Source organism: Osmerus eperlanus, chromosome 6 (assembly GCF_963692335.1).
Source record: "Osmerus eperlanus chromosome 6, fOsmEpe2.1, whole genome shotgun sequence".
NCBI classification, from domain to species: domain Eukaryota; kingdom Metazoa; phylum Chordata; class Actinopteri; order Osmeriformes; family Osmeridae; genus Osmerus; species Osmerus eperlanus.
The window spans coordinates 17607689-17628498 of NC_085023.1; the positions used below are offsets into that span (position 1 = coordinate 17607689).

The 20810-nt window shown below is 44.2% G+C and overlaps 5 protein-coding genes across 5 annotated transcripts; 4 read left to right on the forward strand and 1 right to left on the reverse strand.

Annotated features, from left to right (window-relative positions):
* Positions 1-46: 46 nt before the first annotated feature.
* On the forward strand, positions 47-8905 carry desi2 (desumoylating isopeptidase 2). The gene is made up of 5 exons (XM_062464093.1): positions 47-816; positions 4092-4164; positions 4302-4395; positions 4931-5072; positions 7245-8905. Exons 1-5 carry the CDS (start codon positions 769-771, stop codon positions 7512-7514), a joined length of 627 nt encoding a protein of 208 aa, XP_062320077.1. The 5' UTR covers positions 47-768; the 3' UTR covers positions 7515-8905.
* Positions 8906-11446: 2541 nt separating this feature from the next.
* LOC134022783 (G-protein coupled receptor 4-like) lies at positions 11447-12328 on the forward strand. The gene has a single exon (XM_062464533.1). The coding sequence runs from the start codon at positions 11447-11449 to the stop codon at positions 12326-12328; it is 882 nt and encodes a 293-aa protein (XP_062320517.1).
* A 152-nt stretch (positions 12329-12480) lies between these two features.
* lhb (luteinizing hormone subunit beta) lies at positions 12481-18447 on the reverse strand. Its single transcript, XM_062464095.1, has 4 exons — positions 18373-18447; positions 18094-18286; positions 17648-17926; positions 12481-12582 (listed from the first exon to the last, which is right to left on the reverse strand). The coding sequence occupies exons 1-3, from the start codon at positions 18432-18434 to the stop codon at positions 17690-17692; spliced, it is 492 nt and encodes a 163-aa protein (XP_062320079.1). The 5' UTR covers positions 18435-18447; the 3' UTR covers positions 12481-12582; positions 17648-17689.
* LOC134022519 (ovarian cancer G-protein coupled receptor 1-like) lies at positions 16504-17668 on the forward strand. Its single transcript, XM_062464094.1, has one exon. The coding sequence runs from the start codon at positions 16512-16514 to the stop codon at positions 17373-17375; it is 864 nt and encodes a 287-aa protein (XP_062320078.1). The 5' UTR covers positions 16504-16511; the 3' UTR covers positions 17376-17668.
* Positions 18448-19095: 648 nt separating the features above from the next.
* LOC134022522 (cytochrome c oxidase assembly protein COX20, mitochondrial) lies at positions 19096-20609 on the forward strand. Its single transcript, XM_062464097.1, has 4 exons — positions 19096-19250; positions 19444-19549; positions 19808-19871; positions 20113-20609. The coding sequence occupies exons 1-4, from the start codon at positions 19233-19235 to the stop codon at positions 20252-20254; spliced, it is 330 nt and encodes a 109-aa protein (XP_062320081.1). The 5' UTR covers positions 19096-19232; the 3' UTR covers positions 20255-20609.
* The last annotated feature ends 201 nt before the right edge of the window (positions 20610-20810 follow it).

Below are 20810 nucleotides of genomic sequence, written 5' to 3' on the forward strand. Positions count from 1 at the left end.
TGTTTTGTGTCAGTGTACTTGCCAGTGGAAAAAACGGGCGAGAGCGGGGCTGGGCATTGTTAGGTCAGTTATTCACAGTGTATGACCGACGTCGGAATTTTCAGTGTACATAGTGGTAATTTTAATTGAACCTCTTTCTTACAACCTAATAATACATCATGTTAGAAGCACAGTCAATGCGATCCGTGCCAGCCCAGTGCACCGCGGGGTGGTGAGGGAATAATGAAGAAATGTTTCCCGTTGTTCTTTACTTGACAGGCATCTGGTACTGTACCTCACCGTTATTTCTGCTGGAGATTTTTTTTTTCATCTGGAAGGAGTAACAAACTACGGCGTTGAGGAAAGGCATATAAAGCCATTTGTTTTTTGAATGGCTATTCCCAGTTGAAACAAAAAATGTTGCTATACCAAAATAATTTCACTGAATGAGCAGTGTATGCCAGTTCAATTTATACAGCAACAACGGCGAGCAAAACCTGGCGACCTGACATCACATCTGTTTGCATGGGGAAATTGGATCGAAGTAGCTACCCCTATGCGATTGCGAGACTGATGAACTTTTTATGGAACGTAATGCGTTTTCTGTTGGCACAGGTGGATTTGCAAGCTAGTAGTAGACAGAGTGTCAGTTAACTGGAGAAAATACCAGGGAACTAGGTAGCGAGCAGGCAAATCAATAACGTGAAATATTGGGTGGCCACGGCTAGCAAGCACACTAGCTAGCTGCCAGAGTGTATACTGACACCAGCATAGTGGAAGAAATTCCCGATGCCAGTGATGGCAAACGAGCCGATCATTTTAAACGTCTATGATATGGTAAGTTTTTTTGCTATTTTATCCATCTAGAAAACTTAGTAAGCGTGTCCAAAGAAAGAACAAAAGTGTGACAGCATGCTAGAACTAGCTTCCGACCGTTAAGGTTAGATGGCCATAGGAAACGCAAGCTAGCTGCATAACACTTTTAGTTGGCTAGTTAGACGCAAGCTAGCTGCTAGCAATAACACGATGAAAAGCTGCTGGCTAACGTTAGCATTTTACGTCTAAAATGTTTTAAGCATCTGTCCCGTTAGTTTCTACAAGTTTGTCAGTTCTTTGATTACGTCAGCATATTTTGACAGAAACTAAATGACCCAGACCAAAAGCCAGTTCAGATGCTAAAATTACCCGTTTAGTCTACTTTACTGTCACAATAAGAAAATGAAATCGATCAGGAATCAAGAAATTCCGTTTTTTTCTTAATTCGAGTCGCTGGCTTTAGCACAGCCTACTTTGTCTCTTGCAATGTGTCAGACATTTATGATAATAATACATTTATGTAGAATCAGATTTTAGGGAGCAGTATGCCATAGACATAATGCTACAGTACAGCTAGGGTCTGACTGATCATACAAATAATTAGTTGTACTCTTCTGAAAGCTTTTCAGAATGCTCCCATTTTTTCACAAATTATACGGACACTAGAGGGCTGCTGACACGCCAACCACTCTCCTTAATATTGATGTTTTAACAATTATTTGTTAAAGTAACAAGAGTTGACCTAATAGTTTAACAAAACACTGTTTACATAAACTGCTCCACAGTTTACTTTAAGACTTACGGCCTGTCCATCTTTCCTCTGTCTTGTAACGGACAGACTAAAAAGATGCAGATTAAAATACCATGTCATAGCATGGGTATTTGTTTACCAATAAACTAGCCATTTTAATTCATTTTTCTCTCAATTAGATGTAGGTAAGCTCCTCACATGGACTATACCCCCACCTCAGCCATGTGTGAGACAGATCAAGATATGTACTGGATCTCTCACTGATAGTAGACAAGCAAAGTTGAGGCAGGTAGCTGCATCATATTTTTTATTAGGCCTACTACTTACAGTTTAATACTTCAAATAGATTTTAAACAAGAAATGTACTGTTTTTTATCTATGCATTTTATGAATGGACATCAGCAATGGTCAAATGAAAAACCATGACCTGGAGGACTGTGTGTCTGTGTACCAACATCCATCCAAAACCAGTCCAAAGGAAGGAGACTGCCTGAGCAAAAGCAGCAGTAGCGAGTCTTGTTTCACATAAGTGGATTCCCACCAGAGCCGAGTGTGTTTAGTTAACTCAGGTTAATGAGGAACTGATCTGAAGGCCAGGGGTTATACTGTAGTGTATCTGCAAGGCGCCAAACTGGATGGGACTGGATTAGGATTAGACAATACTCCACTACAGTTACATCCTACAGCTCTGACTGTCTCTGGAAATAGTGGAAATAATTCCTATGACTTTAAACTTTAGTTAGGCTACTAGGGGCAGAAAGGGGTTTATTTGGAATGTTACTCTTGTCCTACTCCATTTGGTAGAAAAGCTCCTCACTGCAGTTTTACAGCAGCTAGGTTTAGCTAACTGGTCAGATGGGTTTGGCAGCTGAGCAGCGTTTGAGTTCTGGAGAACAGGAGCAGGTGGTCCTCTTTGGCCCCCTTTCTACTAACGTGAACCTAGTTCTGGTTCTGGGCTGTTGCTGGTGTCTGTTTGCAGTCCTTTCAAAGGGCCGGACCAAGCAGAACAACAATGCTGAGTATGGTTCTCCTCCCCAAAGTCGGAGTTGGACCCCTCTTTCTACCTCTCTCTTTCGCTTTCTGCTGTGGAGGATGTCTTTAATGAGCTTTGCTGTAATTAGGGGCAGAGGGATAAGAGCCTTATTACACAGCCAGGGTGAGATTACTATACCAGCCAGACTTTAGGTAGCCTCAAGCCTTCCCTGTGACACTGTAGCATGCTTCCTGTCTTCCGTCACCATACTGCACTGTTAAATGTAGTGTTTAGATGGCCTTGATTTAACCAAGGCTAATATGCGAAAGAATTGTGGATTTACTTAACCAAGGTAGCTTTAAACCATGAGGCCTAGCTTTTGCTCAAGCCTAATGTTGAATCTACTCTGCTGAGCCCTTCATTGTCTTCCAGACATGACCCATGGCTGCCAGATAGGATCAGTCACATGGTAGAAGACAAGCATCACAGTGGGCTACTACAGAGCATTCATATTTTTCAGTTTACTGGGTCACAAATATCCAGTCGTTTGATAGATGGGGCAACATAATAGAGACCTATCAATGTTTGACACAGAGAGAACTACAAACTGGAGTAATGACAGTGGGCTGGCTATTCTTCTGAGATAGCATCATTTTGTGCTTATAATGCCAGCTCAGCTGTGAGCTGTTAGAAGTGAGGGATTCAAATGACTCATTCATAGTCACAGTGTGTTAAATATACCGTCTGATTGAGACTGAGAGGGTTGCAGTAAGTCTTATAATAACGATAACCTTTGTTTTTAATGTCATGGCAAAGAGACCCAGGGATAGTTTGCAATGCAAATTTCAAGAGGGGAATAATGAAAGCAGTGCTGCAGATGAGAGTGGCTTGGATTTGCATGACACCGGATGTGAGAACAGCAGCAGTGTAACTGATTATCAGGCTGTTCTGGAGGACCAATGGGGTTTTGGATGTAAATGCCTATCGAGGAACCCAGAGCGTCTGCTGGGTACCTCTGGACCTGGAGGCTAGTGAACGGTTCCCTTCTGAGAGACCGAGCACGAGATGTAGCACCCTCTCCCCCCAACTCCAACTGTCTTGTGATGACACATACGTATCCATTTCACACCAGCGAACTCTGCCTAGCAACAGACTGCACTGAGCACAGTGCACCACAGGAATGACGGCCCTCGCACCTGATAGTGTGCAGACGCATGTGAGACAGAGAAGGGGGATGGGGAATGGGTGTGTTTTTTTTTTTTTTTTGCCTTTCTGTTCTGAAGAGTCTGGTGTGTTTCCATGGTTACGTGGGATGAGAGGTCAGTGGGCGAGAGTTCACCAATCACAGCCCTCCCTGGAAAATGGCCAGATGGTGTTCCTCTATCCATCACTAGTGCAACCAGGCCTGGCACTTAAAAAAAAACACCAAACAAAGCAGGAACCACTGCTTGATCATGTCATTGTCATGATGTCATTCTTATGATCATTGTTTTCAGTTATCTACTTTACTCCCTTCAGTTTTAACTGGTAATACTGAGCCATGTGGTGTGTCTCTCTGTCTCCTCTCCACAGTACTGGATCAATGAGTTCACCACCTCTCTGGGCATCGGAGTCTTCCACTCAGGAATTGAGGTCTACGGCAGAGGTCAGCCTCTCTACTCTACCCTGCTGTGTGTGCGTGTGCGTAGGTGTGTGCTCAGGAGATGCAAGTGTCTTAATGCAATCCTATTGTTTTTCCTGTGTGTGCGCGTGTGTGTGTGCGCGCGCGCGTGCTCCCTCCAGAGTTTGCCTATGGAGGACATCCATACCCATTCTCAGGGATTTTTGAGATAACCCCGGGCGACGCCACAGAACTCGGCGACACGTTCAAATTCAAGTGAGTGCCAACTGCTTAAGAGAAGGTTTTTGCTTCTGTATGTTTGTCTTCCGAAGCATTTGTGACTGCTTGAAATAATGTTGTCCTGATCATTTCACTTCATTATTTAGTGGACTGAAAGACTAGCTTGTAAGTCAGCCAGCCACCAGCGTTTTGGCCCTAATGAAGAGCTGTGGGATGAAGCATATGGTCAGACTTGTCCTGTACCATAGCGAGGAGAGCTTAGTCACACAGCTGCTCAACAACAACCACATGAACAGCTGACTAGACATCTTTGTCTACGCGCATGCAGCCTGGATAGATGTGTGTTTTCCTAGCAGTGCTCCTATGCAGCTGGGCATCAGTTCTGCTCTAGTTGATGTGCCTGCAGGCTCCAGAGAGTCTTCTCCACTGATGCTAATGACGGCAGCACGGTTGGCCTGAATAGAGCCATAACAGGAGGACGTACCTAATTCCCGATTATTTGGAGTCCCGCACAGGCCTGTTTGTGTGGCGTGTGTGATGGTACAGCCACTAACATGCTGTCCTCCCGCAGAGAGGCCCTTGTCCTGGGGAGCACAGACTTTAATGAGGAAGACGTGGAGCGCATCGTAGAGGAGATGGGCAAAGAATACAAGGGAAACGCCTACCACCTCATGCACAAGAACTGCAACCACTTCTCATCAGCTCTGTCAGAGGTATGGTATATTATACACACACAAACGCAAATCAAATCCCCCCCCCCCCCCCCCCCCTCGGAACCTTCATCCCAGCCCAAACTTTTGGCAGTAGTCCAAAGATGCTTTACGGTGTGTCAGTATTATAGTCAGCGCTTGGCCGGGAGACAGGGATTAGTACACTGTGATACAAGCCCTGACACGCCGGCGTAGCTACACACAAACACAGACACACACACTCACTCACTCACATACACACACCAGCCTCAAAGGTAAACTTGTCTGGGGATCAGATGACCCTAGACACTAGTGTTTCTTCCTGCAGGCTTTGGGCTCATGTTTACTAATGTAGCTAACCTTTGTTAGGTCGGAGACTCTGTTATTATGGTCTGTGCCAGATCAGCAGAAAGCCCTCTCTAGTTAGTCATTTTCCCTGAGGGGTGAATATGAGTGTAAATGATCAAGACATGGAGAATTAGGCTAACAGTCGGTTATCTTAGAACACCTGTCTTCTCTCTTTATTCAAACCATTGATCTTTGTCCTCCATCTTCATTATGAAACACTAATGAGTAGGGGTGTGTGTGTGTGTGTGTGTGTGTGTGTGTGTGTGTGTGTGTGTGTGTGTGTGTGTGTGTGTGTGTGTGTGTGTGTGTGTGTGTGTGTGTGTGTGCGTGCGTGCGGAGCAAGGGGCGTGGCATGGAGAGGCAGATGACTAACCCTCCTGAGACATGCTCTCTAGTGTGTCTGAGGGCAGTCCTCCATCTGAAAGGCAAATGAAGCTTTGATGATGGAAGACGATAATGATGACCACGACAAGGAGGATGCCTCTGCCGGCGCCCCGACACCAGGAACTGCTCCCTCTCACCCGGCTGACTGCCACTTTTAGCTGCCTGTCACCACTGACCACGACCACCAAGACAGATTCTGTTCTGCTTTTATATTGTTTTGCTTGAGTGTGAGCCTGAGTTAGATTTTGTTTCCCATTTATTCTTCTTTTTATATTTCCTCTGAGGATCAGATTTAATCTTGGCTTAGTTCGAGGATTCTTCTTGGCATAGCCTACATAGGCCTACGTTATCTTGTTCTGAAAACCCCCACCCATATCAAAGAATGTCAAATCCTGTGCCGTTGTTACACAAATAGACTCAGTAGCTGCCATCTCTCCCAGCCAGCCTCAGGCACCAGGCAGAGGAATGGGTGGAGGCTGAGCAGCGGCTGGAGGCCTGGGCCTGGTGGAGGCCAAGGACGCCAAGGCTATGTGGACAGTTGGCCCTGAGGATGTGGCTGGGGCTGTGACCAGTTCCTGTGTTAGGATGCAAGGGAAATCTGTGTCTGACTCACTTTCATTTCCTTCTCTCTACCTGATCTGCTCGGCGGCCTGGATTAGAGTCTGTTGTTGGCACTACACAGGAGGATTCTGGGAATGGATTAGCTAAGTCAGCTTGTGAGCTGCAGCCCCCCCCCCAGCTCTGAGTGGGTGTTCTTCACAGCCTCCATCTTCTCACTAGTAATTCTCACACTTTGCTTCTTTCTGAGAAGCAGCTCTTTCCCTAGCCCTGCCTCCTCGTGCAGAGACGCACAGACACCAAAGGGGAAAGTTTACCCAGTCACATTTCGACGTGTTGCCTGAGATGATAGGACAGTTTATAGAATAATTTTAATCCCACACAGAGGGTGTTATGCTGAGAATGAGAGTGTTGTTCTTTGTCATACAGGATTTTGTACGGCAGAGGTAAACAGATGATGGTTGATTCATGTATGTTCGGTGTGCTGGACTGCTGCCACCAGGGCTACTACAGAGACTAAAGACAATGTCTCTTCCTGCTGTGCAAGCGTCTTTCGCTTCTAACAGAACAATAACAGAAGTCAGATAATGCAGCTCTCAGACAGAGAGGAGGTCCTGCTACTTCATGTAATGCAATGAGGCTAGTTTTAATGTAAGTGTACATTCCCATAACCATCCCAGCGTTGCGCCTTACTGGACTACCTAATGTACATTTAGGCTAGCTGTCAGCAGTCCTTCTTCCAGGAATACTCCCAGCGAGCCTGTGGAGTCAGCTGTCTGCTGCTGCTGTACGGCGGTCTCTCCTCTTCCATCAGGTCCTCAAAGTGTTTCTCAGCCCCTGACGGGTACGTCAGCCTTCCCTTTGCCTGACTTCCTGTCTCTCTGTCCCCATCTCTTCCCCCCTCAGATCCTGTGCGGCAGGGAGGTCCCTCGCTGGGTCAACCGTCTGGCCTACTTCAGCTCTTGTGTGCCCTTCCTGCAGAGCTGCCTGCCTAAAGAGTGGCTGACCCCGGCCGCCCTGCAGTCCAGCGTCAGCCAGGAGCTCCACGCTGGAGAGCTGGAGGAGGCCGAGGATGCCGCAGCCACAGCCTCGCTGGCCTCCATGCCTTCCTGCTCCTCCTCCTCCTCCAGCCCCTCGCAGCTGCCCCGTGCTCCCAGGCACCAGCCCCGCCGGTAGGGCTGGCCTATAAGGAAGCACACCACCGATCCAGCCTCCAGCTCCTCCTGTAGGGCCGTGACTAAGGGGAACCATAGAGCCAGGCCGAGGGGTCAAGCTAGCCCAGACTCCTCTCCTGTAGGCAGCCCGGCCTGGGAGCAGGCCTGCCAGGCCCAGGGGGGCCCAGTGTGGACCTCTTCCTCGCCTTCAACCACAGCCAGAGTCTGTTGCTCCGCAGTAGACTGGCTGAAGGCCCTACCCCCCGAAGCCTGCTCTGGACCACTCTGCCAAGAGACTGACACAAACACGGCCCCTTGCTGCTTGCATCCCCTCCCCTCCTGACACCTCTGCCATAATGGTGCCCTGGGACCAGATCCGCATTCAGATTTACTTTCCTAGATCCTAACACTGATCACGAACAAGGAAAATGCTAAACTGACCCAGGACCAGCCTCTAGAGGCCAAACGTAGGTAAAATACACTGGCCAAATGCCTACATGTATTTAGGGTGCACTGGGTTTATCTCATAGTACAGTGTTACTTTGGGACTTTTCCATGTAGTACATTGTATGGGGGTAAATTGAACCAAGCGCACCCCAAGTATTTGATAGTATTTGAGCTAGGTATTCTAGACCACAGCAGATGCCTCTCCTTCCTGAAGAGACCTGCCATCCACCAGCCGTCCACAGACACTGGCTATCACACTGGGTGTCATGGCGATAGGCTTGGATGATGGTTGTTTTAATTTCAAGACAACAATCCTTTTTATGGTTGTGTTTTGTGTTGTTGTTTGTTGATTTGACTGACTTTGGCCTTTTTCTCTGGTCTGTTCTGTTTTATTTTATATACTCAGGACTCCAAAAGGCTTAATATTCTGTTAGGTCTCCTTCTCACACAACTTCTTTTTGCTTTTTGTAACGTCACTCTATAGAGCTTTTCAGAGTGCATTTTATTCCACTCTGTTTTTCTTGTCTTTTTTAAGAGCTTTTTGTTTACAAACTGAGTGAATGCGTTTCTCTCAGATTGTGTATGTGTATGGTATCTGATTATGACACTGACACCTGGGCCAATCCCGCCACCCCAACAAACACACATACACACACTCTCTCTCTCTCTCTCTCTGATGTTGACTTCTGTGGCGGTTGTGCCTGATGATTTGTACTGTACCAGCTCATGGAGCGCTGCACTGTTTCCTTGACGGTTGACCTGTCTGTCTGGTTTACCTGTCTGTATGTCTGTTACCTGCCTGTCTGCCTGCCTCCAGCAGCCAGCAGACTCCTCCTACCCTAGATAACTGATATCAGATGTTTTACACCTTTCTAGAGTCTTCTGTGGAACTGACAATATTTGTATCCCATTTTAAAGTTATTAAAGAAAAATGTATGAGAAACTGAAGCCTGTGATCAGAGTTGTTTAGTTTTATGGCAGATGTTTCCTTCATGTGACCATGCATAACCTTTTTTATAGCAAACATCAAATGGTTCTTCCTTGGGAGGAGCAGGGTCACAGCGAACCAGAAATAGTATTTGAGCACCGCGAGAGCAAGGATGGCGAAGGGCGCCGCCCACATGACCATGGAGAACAGGGCGGTGCTTTTGACTCTGGTGAAAAAGCCCTGGCACTGTGGCCAGGCTGTCTGCAGGTGGCGCTCCTGTGCTATGCACACCATGAAGGTGATGTTTGAGACAACACCAAAGTACAAGATGAGCATGGACATGTCAGGGGATATGACACTTTGCGTGGTGACTTGTGGTCGGCCAATGAAGTTGAAGATATCTGAGACAAGGAGGCTGATGATGTGGAAAGGCACTCCATTCCTACCTTTGGCCATGTGCTTTAGAGCATAGATTGCCAATCCAATGGCTGGAAGGCCCACAGCAAACGTCACCCAGCCAATGATGTGAGCCAGCCCGTCTAAAGGGGTGGTACTGTTGGTGTTGTTGTTGACACACCCTAGAACCAGGTACCCCATAGGCTGCTGATTGGCTGTTAAGTTGATTGCTAATTAGATAATTACTTATTTTGGTGGACACAATTTTCCAGGTGAAAGTTGGTTGGCGGGTTGTACTGTAGGTTGACTCATTTCCTGAGTGTAAACATATGATGTTGCTGGAATGGCAGTCAGTATGAATTTGAATTTGCAACAGTATGAATACTGTTGGTGTTGTTGTTGACTCACCCTAAAACCAGGTACCCCATAGGCTGTTAAATTGATTGCTAATTAGCTAAGGACTTCTTTTGGTGTCATCACACTGTTCCTTCTCAGCCTCCAAGTGATTTTTCATCCCCCATAGAGAATTTTTTTTTTTGTAGTACAATTAAAACTCTTTATATGAATGGGAACAGTTCAATTAAATTTAAGCATGGTACCTCTCCTAGATTTGATTTGAAAAGAGGAATTAGGCAAGGTTGCCCAATTTCACCGTACCTCTTCCTGCTTGCAACCCAACTTCTTACAAGTTTTGTTAAATCCAGTGATGTCAAAGGGATCTCTCTATTGCGGACAGAGATATTATCATAAGTCAACTTGCAGATGACACAACCCTCTTTTTGAAAGATTCTGACCAGATTCCCAGAGCAGTCATTGTGATAGATATATTTTCCAAAGCATCTGGCCTTTGCTTAAATCTTAATAGGTGTCAATTAAAGGCTGTGTGACACCCTATATTTACAATATTCCAGTCAAAGAAAGGGTAACATACCTTGGTATTACCATAACTAAGGATCAACAGGAAAGATGCTCATTAAATATTTGCCTATTATTGAAAAAAACAAAAAGAAGTTGGACCATTGGTTGCAGAGGGACTTATCCTTGAAAGGTTGAGTATTGCTCTCTAAAGCTGAAGGTATCTCCAAACTTACTTATGTATTACTAGTGTATGTATTACCCCAGGGGATAAACTGTCCTAGGCCAGAAAGGAAGAAGAAGAGAAACGTGCCAAGGAGAAAGGTATGCAATTTTGATTGTGTTGTCAACTTTAGCGAATGGATCATAATGTCAGGTAATCTTGATAGTTAGCTAACGTTAGCTAGCCAGTGAAGGGGTGTGACGTTCGTTATTTTCATTCTCCCTCGCAGAAAAAGTTTGGGGACCCCTGATGTAGTCCAAATATTGAGGAAGAAGATAGGGTAGGAAAACAAAAAATAATAATAATACATGAATATATGTGAGATAACATAGTTTGTGCCTTGCTGAGGGAAGCACACCCAAATATGTTATGTGCAAGTCATTTGTTTCTCATGAGTAACAAAGGCTTGTCTAAAATCTGGGGTTTCTGTGTGTGTGTCTGTGTGTCTATCAGGAAGTTCTGATAATGTATTACGTTTTTTGCTGTGTGCTATATTACAATCATCATGCAAACTAGAGTGAAATCTATTTCTGTGATCCATTTAAATAGCAGACACCCATACATGAGAAGCAAAACATTTTTCAACCCCAACTTTGATCTCTGTGAACCTCCAGGTAAGAACACTGCAATACTTTTTTAATAAAATAAAAAACAGTTTTATAAAAGTTTGATAAATGTATACATCACCAGCAACATAAAAACTGCATAATATGAGTTAATGATAATGTACTTCAGATTATTTGTAAAGGTTTAATGAAACAAGTTGAACTTATTTCTCTTCACAAGAATTCAATTTTTATTTAGTCGTCAAATATTTGTGGTTAAACTGCAGAAACAGCAGGAAACCAAGTTCCCTATAGCTTACTATGGTATTTAGCTTACTTACCCATACCTATACTATGATGTGTGTGGAGAGATACAGTTACACAAATACTAATATCTGGGGTTGTTTTGATAGTGTTTTCCTCAGGTATCTTTACACTGTATTTTACTGCAGGAAAATAAGAATCAATTATATCATCACATCTGGTAGAACGTAACAAAACCTTGTGACTCATTAACTAAACAAAACTGTTTCTTTAGCACCACAGAACACAACTCAAGAATGGACCTCATTTGCAAACACAGCAACTTTGAAAACAACACACAGAATAACGGGAGTGAGTTCGGCCATGTGGTCTTTGTGATGAACTGGGTAGTCTTTTCCTTGGGCATCCCAGTCATCTTCCTGGCCATCTATCTACTCTACTGCCTGATCAGTGCTAACAACATTGCGCCCATCTTCATCATCAATCTGCTGATCTCAGACCTCCTTCAAATGTGTGTTATACCAGTCATGCTCCAGGGCTGCTGTCATTATGTGGTGCTGCTTGTGTACTACCATGGCCTGACAGCAAGTGTGTGCTTCATGGTGTGCATCGCTCTGGAGAGGTACTTCCTGATTGCCTTTCCCCTCTGGTACCGTTTCCGATACAAAGTTCAGTATTCTGTCATGGTGTCTTCCATATTCTGGCGGTTCCCCTTCGCCAATATCGTCTTCGGATCCTTCCTGCCGTCTATTGAGGCTTCGCTGTACCTGAACTCTGTTCTGATCCTGATCCCACTCCCGCTGCTGATCTTCTTCTTGGTGGGAACGCTGAGAGCTCTGTCCGACTCCATTTCTGTTCACGTCCTGGAGAAGAGACGCATCATTGGAATATTGGCACTGGTTCTGGGGACTTACTGTCTTCTCTTCCTCCCACGAGTCATACATTTCCTTTTGGTTGCTGTGCACAGCCCTTTGAAGACAGAACTGTGGGGCATCATGGTGCTGTTCAGCCCCTTGGTGGATCCCCTCCTCTATGTGTTCATACGGAGGGGGGCCAAGGACATCCTGATGGCCTGTCCCTGTCCCTGCCTGGATACGCTGCTGCCTGGGGAGCACAACCTTACCCAGACCAGCCTGACTGATAATCCCACTTTGACCACTGTGACTGGAACCTTGTGAGGAGGTGAGATTGAGCACAAAGGTTTGGTTGCAGGAACTGTGGTAGTAAAATCAACTAAATAAAGTGTTGAAGTCAGTAGTACCATGATTAATCTGTCTTTTCTAATCAGTTGGCTCCAGACATTTACAGACCAAACCATTAAAATAAAAAGTCAAATTGGAGAACATTTATTGATATAAGACATTGAACATTTACAAAATAAATTGTGTTGTAATGGAATTGTATTCATAAGTCAATGAGATTCCCAAATAAAGTTTTTCATTTTCATAATTTAGGCTCCTAGTATCTCCAGATGATTAGTAGTAAGCAGGCTCAAAAGCCGTTTGGGTCATGCAGAAGTCTGGATTCAGACTCTCGATGGTGCAGTCCGAGGTGTCCATGGTGCACATGTTGCATTCACAGCTCAGCGCTACGGGGAAGGTGACAAAGGGGTCGACATTGAGGGGGCAGTCAGGCAGGCGGACTGTCTGGTAGTGCACGTCTCGGTATGTGCACACATGCTGGGACACAGGCATATATGGACGTCTCCTGACAGGCTCCTGGAGATGTACAGTACACACATAATAGTTTAATATAAGTATTCAATGCTTTTTAAAATTCAAAATATTATGTCACTGACTTGCTTCCATATGCTCGTCTTTGTCCCGTATCCATGGGTTAAAGTGAGACTGAGGACCTCTAGTGGACAAATAAACACAGTGGCCTAAGGACACGAACAAAGACATGTTTAATCTGATATTTGTTGTACTGGATCCACTAACATTAGTTTATTTTGAGGAACAAAAAAATTGGTTGAAATTCACCGTAGCATTCCAAAACAAGGGCTGTCAGTAATAATAATAATAAGAAGAAGAAGATTTCATTTATATAGCACATTTCATAGAAGAGCAATAAGAATTGCAGCTCAAAGTACTTAACATAAAATCAATAAAAACAATATTATAAGTAATAAAAGTAATAATACCCTTCTGAAAACAGGCTGCAGTCTTTGCGGTAATCCAGAACACACAAGCCGCAGTCTTTGCGGTATCTCGAACCACAGTCTTTGGGGTATCTCGAGCCACAGTCTTTGTGGTTTCCCAATATAAATAAAAATGTCGAAATATAATGAAACTAATTCACATCCAAAACACACAATCTCAGGCCTTTTGCAGAGCAGTCCATAATGTTGCTCAAGCCTTTCGATTACAATTAAAACAGTAAGACCTAGGAACCAATGTCTCTGCCAGGTTAATGGAAATGTGTTAAGGTTAACCCTTGTGTTCTCCTCGGGTCGTTCTGACCCATCAGTCATTGTGACCCACCGTCGTATTGCGACAACTTTACCGCATACAAAAACAAAGTGAAGCATTTTCTTTTAACCGTTGGGCTGTCTCAGACCCCCCACATTGCGAAGGTTAAAAGAAAAGTATTTTTATTTGTTTTTGTATTGGGTAAAATTGGGTAAACACAACGATGGTTCGTTATGAACCTTTGGGTCATGTGACCCGAAGGCAGCACGAGGGTTAACTAGGTATCTAGCTAGGTAAACATGAATGTCTGATACACATTTTCAGAGTCTTGTGACAATCTCAGACACAGTGCTGATGGTCTCTGGGTGATCCATCTCTCTCTTCCTGCAACAGGACAGGGCCTTCACCAACTCTTTGGGTCCTTTAGTCATGAAGATATAGAGGAAGGGGTCCACCAGGGGGGTGAGGTACAGCAGCATGTTGGCTACCAGCCCCAGGTAGCGCACCTCCTCTAGAAAACACAATGACTCCAGTAGGATGTTCAGCACAAAGGGGAGGAATAAGAGGGTGTAATTGGTCAGGATGACTCCCAGGGCAACCACAGTTCTTTTCATCTCCGGCGTGGGAGAGGGTCCGCAGCAGAGGAGGGCTCGCCACGAGTCCAGGAGGAAGAAGAGGAGGAGGGGAAAGGGGAGGAGCAGGGTCACAGCGAACCAGAAATAGTATTTGAGCACCGCGAGAGCAAGGATGGCGAAGGGCGCCGCCCACATGACCATGGAGAACAGGGCGGTGCTTTTGACTCTGGTGAAAAAGCCCTGGCACTGTGGCCAGGCTGTCTGCAGGTGGCGCTCCTGTGCTATGCACACCATGAAGGTGATGTTTGAGACAACACCAAAGTACAAGATGAGCATGGACATGTCAGGGGATATGACACTTTGCGTGGTGACTTGTGGTCGGCCAATGAAGTTGAAGATATCTGAGACAAGGAGGCTGATGATGTGGAAAGGCACTCCATTCCTACCTTTGGCCATGTGCTTTAGAGCATAGATTGCCAATCCAATGGCTGGAAGGCCCACAGCAAACGTCACCCAGCCAATGATGTGAGCCAGCCCGTCTAAAGGGGTGGTACTGTTGGTGTTGTTGTTGACACACCCTAGAACCAGGTACCCCATAGGCTGCTGATTGGCTGTTAAGTTGATTGCTAATTAGATAATTACTTATTTTGGTGGACACAATTTTCCAGGTGAAAGTTGGTTGGCGGGTTGTACTGTAGGTTGACTCATTTCCTGAGTGTAAACATATGATGTTGCTGGAATGGCAGTCAGTATGAATTTACAACATTAACGCAGCAGCACATTTATTTTTGATTGATTAAAACATTATTTAACTGATCCTTTGGGTATCTATGGCCTTCTGTAAAGCATCCTTTGACATAGCTTGTGAAGAGGACTATACAAATAAGATTTAATAATTAAAGTATATTATGTTAAGATCCATTCTTAATTACTTGGAAAACCAACAGTATATATATATTTTGACATGAATTGTCCCAAACACGCATGAATTAGCCCCACCACAACAGTGGAAAAATTAGAAAGAGTTTGAATTGTAAGTTATCTCACCTTAGGTAGATATAAATCCAGTTGAAAAAGCATCTGAACTCCTGGTTGCCCCCCTGAGAACAGGATCAATAGAGGCCATGTCCAGGAGACTGCCTCTGTCTTCTGCTGTACAGTTATGTCTACTTAACATGCATTTATCTAGCACATTCTTTCTTGGCACAGGTCAAACAGTCTCTAACTGGAAACAGCTGGCAGATAAGCTGTTTGAATGTGGGTTGGTCAGCCTCATATTTCCATAAGGTAAATATGATCAATTGAGTATGGCTGCTGACAGAAGATACCATTTGCATTGCAGACTTTGTGTGCAGCCTTTCAGGATAAACAAACATACTCCTTGCTTGCTGCATCTCCATCATCATACGCCAGATGAACAGGCCATCCTAATGTCAAAATTTCCCAATATTCACTTGCAATACAAATGCAGTGATAACGCAGTCAATGTTTCTGCAGAAATCACAAGGAGCCTCTGACTAATGTGGCTGTTTGGTAATTATATTTGGTAATAAGATACAGAAATATTTTTTGTGAAAGTCATTTCCTCATGAGCCACAAAGGCTTCTGCATGGGTGTGTGTGTGTATGTGTGTAGGAAGTTCTGATAATATACTTTGTTTTTTGCTGTGTGCTATCTTTCAATCATCGTGCACAAACTAGTTAGAGGAGTGTAATCTATTTTACGGTTGTTATCCATTTAGAAAGCGGATCACCCATACATGAGAAGGAAAACCTTCCCAACCCCACCTTTAATATCTGTGAACCTCCAGGTAAGAACACTGCGTTACTTTTTTTATATAAAAACGTGTTTTATATATAAAAGTTTGATAAATGTACATCACCAGCAACATAAAAACTGCATTACAGGACTTAATGATAATTTAATAATAATTTAATGATAATTTACTTCAAATTTCAAGTAAATGAATATTGTTTTACATCTGGAGAGGTTTTGTGAAACCATTTGAACTTATTTCTATTCAGAAACATTCTATTTTTATTTGGTCGTCAAATATTTGTGGTTGAACTGCAGAGACAGAACAGGAAACCAACTTCCCTATAGCTTACTACGGTATTTTTCTTACTTACCCATACCTATACTATGATGTGTGCGGAGAGATACAGTTACATAAATAATATCTAATAGATCTAGGGTTGCTTTGATAGTGTTTTTCTCATGTATCTTTACACTGTATTTCAATTGTGAATATTTTACTGCAGGAAAATCATAACAATCATTTATATCATCACAACATCTGGCAGAATGTAACAAAACCTTGTGACTCATTAACTAAACAAAACTGTCTCTTTAGCACCACACAACACAACTCAAGAATGGACATAATTTGCATCATCAACATTGAAAACAACACACAGAATAACGGGAGTGAGTTTGGCCATGTGGTCTACGTGATGGGCTGGGTAGTCTTTTCCTTGGGCATCCCAGTCATCTTCCTCGCCATCTATCTACTCTACTTCCTGATCAGTGCTAACCACATGGCGCCCATCTACGTCATCAATCTGCTGATCTCGGACCTCCTTCAGATGACTGTTGTACCAGCCATGCTCCAGGGCGGCTGTCATTATGTGGTGCTGCTTGTGTACAACTTTGGCCTGACAGCAAGTGTGGGCTTCATGGTGTGCGTCGCTCTGGAGAGGTACCTGCTGATTGCCTTTCCTCTCTGGTACCGTTTCCGACGCAATGTTAAATATTCCTTCATTGTGTCCTCCATCGTCTGGCTGTTCCCCTTCTTCGAGTCCATCATCCTATCCCTCACATCGCTTAAGGCCTCACTGTTCCTGAACGCAGTCCTGACCCTGATCCCACTCCCGCTGCTGATCTTCTTCTTGGTGGGAACGCAGGGAGCTCTGTCCGACTCCATTTCTGTTCCCGTCCTGGAGAAGAGACGCATCATTGGCACGTTGGCTCTGGTTCTGGGGATCTACTGTTTTTTCTTCCTCCCACGAGTCATACATGACCTGTTGATTGCTGTGCGGAGCCCTGTGAAGTCACATCTGTGGGGCATCCTGGTGATGTTCAGCCCCTTGGTGGATCCCCTCCTCTATGTGTTTATGCGGAGAGGGGCCAAGGACATCCTGATGGCCTGTCCCTGTCCCTGCCTGGATAGGCTGCTGCCTGGGGAGCACAACCTTACCCAGACCACCACCAGCGTGACTAATAATCCCACTTCCCTGTGACTGGAACCTTGTCAGGAGGAGGTGAGATTGAGCACAAAGGTTTGATTGCAGGAACTGTGGTACTAAAATCAACTAAAAAAAGTGTTAAAGTCAGTATTACCATGATTCATCTGTCTTTTCTAATCAGTTGGCTCCAGACATTTACAGACCAAACCATGAAAATAAAAAGTCAAGTTGGAGAACATTTATTGATATAAGACATTGAACATTTACAAAATAAATTGTGTTGTATTGGAATTGTATTCTTAAGTCAATGATATTCGCAAATAAAGTTTTTCATTTTCATAATTTAGGCTCCTAGTATCTCCAGATGATTAGTAGTAAGCAGGCTCAAAAGCCGTTTGGGTCATGCAGAAGTCTGGATTCAGACTCTCGATGGTGCAGTCCGAGGTGTCCATGGTGCACATGTTGCATTCACAGCTCAGCGCTACGGGGAAGGTGACAAAGGGGTCGACATTGAGGGGGCAGTCAGGCAGGCGGACTGTCTGGTAGTGCACGTCTCGGTACGTGCACACATGCTGGGAGATATATGGGCGTCTCCTGACAGGCTCCTGGAGATGTACAGTACACACATATGCTCATTGAATTATGGTAGCTTTTAGTCTTTCAGTAGCCTAGAATAGGCCTACTATGCTTGCACCATGGACTGGACCATAAAAACAGTGCATGTCAGGTTATATGAATCAAGTGCACCTCAAATATACCTCTACTGAGTTACCTCGGTGAGGCAGTGTCCACTGCAGATGGATGTCTCAAACACCAGGCAGGTAGGACATCCTTCCTTCTCCACAGACACAGTCTGGTTGATGGGCTGGCAGTGCTGCAGGTGGGACGCCACAGAGGGATTCAAGCAAAAGAGCAGGTGCAACATCAGGAGGAACGTAACACAGCTAACGGAGGTTCCCAACATCCTGAAGGAATGAAAACAGACAGACTGACAATGTCAGATAATACTATGTTTCCCCTCAAATGTTGCCATCTGTTTTTGAACACTTACCTGACTCTGCTGCACAGTTGTGTTCTGAGTCTGACTGGCTTCATGTGTCTATATTTATACATATTCAGTATGGGGTGGTTGGTGTATAGTTTTCCAATCATAGATAACAAACCTTGAACGTAATCTGTTGTTTTCCTCTGAAAGGTTTACTGTACCACGTTTTCTTCCTGGAACTATGGCCATCTGTTGCATTACAGGTGATGGTGTTGACTGTCCATTCATTGGCTGACAGCCATTCTCTTAAGACCTCACAAAGTCCTGCATAGTGGATGGCTTAGGGTCAAAGCAACCTGGACATGATGGCTTTCCTGTTTTGACATGGTCACTAAATTACTGCTCTCAGTAACTACTTTGACCCTGGACCCACTCATGTGTGTGAAACATTAAATGTAACAGTAGCATCCTTGCTATTCTTACAGGAAGGGTGTTGGTTAAATGTGATTGAAAGGTCATTGACATTGTCAAGGTCCAAGTCAAAGCCTTTTCTTCAGATCGAATTTCCTTTTCCTTTTCCGGTTTTGTTAGTAGGATGCCACAGAGCTCAGAAACATATGCTCTTATATTATTAGTTGTATTTATCCTTTTCTGGTCGCTGTGCAAACTAGTAGGTTACACTAGAGCATATACATTTAGCTGTTTAGGAAATTAAAATATCAAATGATATTTGAATTTGGTAAATGCATCAGTAGTCTCACGGAACACATAAAATGTTACCATGTTTCCTGCTTCACACGAACTTTAATAGTCACGTACACCGATAGATATCTGTTGCGCATGAGCGATGTCCAATGTGATTATGAAAGTAAATAGATGCGACAGTCCGTGTGTTTTGTGAAACAACGTTAATTAACAGTAGAAACATGTCCAGTGAAGAGAAGGTAAGTGTGCTGCATGTCTCACCATGGTAGTTTACAGTATTAAAACGAGTTTACATTGCTAGCTAGCTAACGCGTAGCGCTAGCCACTTCCTGCCCTCAGTAGAAGGTCAGCTGTGTTACGAATGTGATTGTGTCTGACCAGTGGTTGTAGCTATCAGTTATCTCATCTATGTACTTTATGTTTGTACTGTAGAGCTTCAGCATCGCGAACATCAGGAATATTCCTTGTGCCAGAGAGGCCATACTGCACGGGGCTGGAGGATCACTGGTCGCTGGGCTACTACATTTCCTAGCCACTAGTGAGTTTGACTGGTCGTGCGAGGCTTTTTATGGACTTACCGTTATTAATACAAGATCATCATTTCAGATTAGTAATGGCTCTGTCAATTGGTATTTGCTAGCCGGTCACCCACCTAGTATAGTCTCCCACACATCGAAGAAATTAGTTCTTAGTTCTGTACTACAGCCTATGTTGAACATGAGCCTTATGCTTTTGATTTTAAACTATCCTTCCCTCCTCACCCCTGCTTTGCCATTCCTCCTTCCGTGTTCTACAGGTCGGGTGAAGAGGTCTTTTGATGTGGGGTTTGCAGGCTTCATGGTTACAACACTGGGGTCATGGTAGGTCTTCTAGTTACCTCACTCCTCACAGTCTAGTAGTATCATGGCTTGACAACTCTTGTGAGTACATGCTGGCTATGTGAAATAACCAACTGGATAAAAGAAAAACAATAAAGCCTCAGTTCGAGGGATAAAGAGGTCATTATCCATGTAAAGGGTCACATAGATATGTATAAAGAAAGTTGTAATTTATTATTGTATGTGTACCTACAGTACTTTGTGCCTTTGACACTCTATTCAGGTTCTACTGCAGAATCAATAACGCCAAGCTGCGTGTGCAGCAGAGACTGATCCAGGATGGCATTAAGAACAAGGTTATGTATGAGGGGACCAGTCTGGACCCCACTAGCAAGCCTAAAGGAGCACAGTCAGGCACCTCATGACCAACAAGTGATCGGTCATCTCACCCCTCCCCCTGTACTCCCTGTCGGACTGCTGCTGCATATGCCTTGCATGCCTGTGCTCATGTACTCTTGTCTCTGAACTGTTCACTGGTTGGGTGAGTTGAAATGTGCACTAGACCAGAGGAATGTTCAAAATGTTCCTAATGGTGGTTGTTTCCATTTTGTATTATTTAGGGAAAGTGTACATTTCAGGCAGGCAGATAACTCCAACTTCTGTACCTCAGCCTGTTCTAAATCTTTCTTCTTTATGTCCAGTTTATGTGGATTATGTTTTTGAATTATTTTAGTGACTATGACTTAAGTATTTTATATTAAAATGCTACATGTCAATCCACTTGTGTCTGAAATGGTGTAAAATGTTTTGCTGATAATTGGGCAAATTTATAGATTTTCTTCAACAGAATAAATATTGATGATTTGTGTCCTATTTGACAGGCACACGATAGTTTCATTACGTGGCCACTAGATGGCGCCATTCTTATGTTTTTACCCATCTCATGACTTGTTCAAATAATATTTGATAATATAATACAAG

Coding starts and splice junctions, on each gene's coding strand:
- LOC134022522 (XM_062464097.1), top strand. Junction 19,550..19,807: donor ACTACATTTCCTAGCCACTA/GTGAGTTTGACT, acceptor CGTGTTCTACAG/GTCGGGTGAAGAGGTCTTTT. Junction 19,872..20,112: donor GTTACAACACTGGGGTCATG/GTAGGTCTTCTA, acceptor CACTCTATTCAG/GTTCTACTGCAGAATCAATA.
- desi2 (XM_062464093.1), top strand. CDS start 769: ATGCCAGTGATGGCAAACGAGCCGATCATTTTAAACGTCTATGATATG. Junction 817..4,091: donor TTTTAAACGTCTATGATATG/GTAAGTTTTTTT, acceptor TCCTCTCCACAG/TACTGGATCAATGAGTTCAC. Junction 4,165..4,301: donor AATTGAGGTCTACGGCAGAG/GTCAGCCTCTCT, acceptor TGCTCCCTCCAG/AGTTTGCCTATGGAGGACAT.
- LOC134022519 (XM_062464094.1), top strand. CDS start 16,512: ATGGACATAATTTGCATCATCAACATTGAAAACAACACACAGAATAAC.
- LOC134022783 (XM_062464533.1), top strand. CDS start 11,447: ATGGACCTCATTTGCAAACACAGCAACTTTGAAAACAACACACAGAAT.
- lhb (XM_062464095.1), bottom strand. CDS start 18,434: ATGTATAAATATAGACACATGAAGCCAGTCAGACTCAGAACACAACTG. Junction 18,287..18,372: donor CAACTGTGCAGCAGAGTCAG/GTAAGTGTTCAA, acceptor TCATTCCTTCAG/GATGTTGGGAACCTCCGTTA. Junction 17,927..18,093: donor GTGGACACTGCCTCACCGAG/GTAACTCAGTAG, acceptor GTACATCTCCAG/GAGCCTGTCAGGAGACGCCC.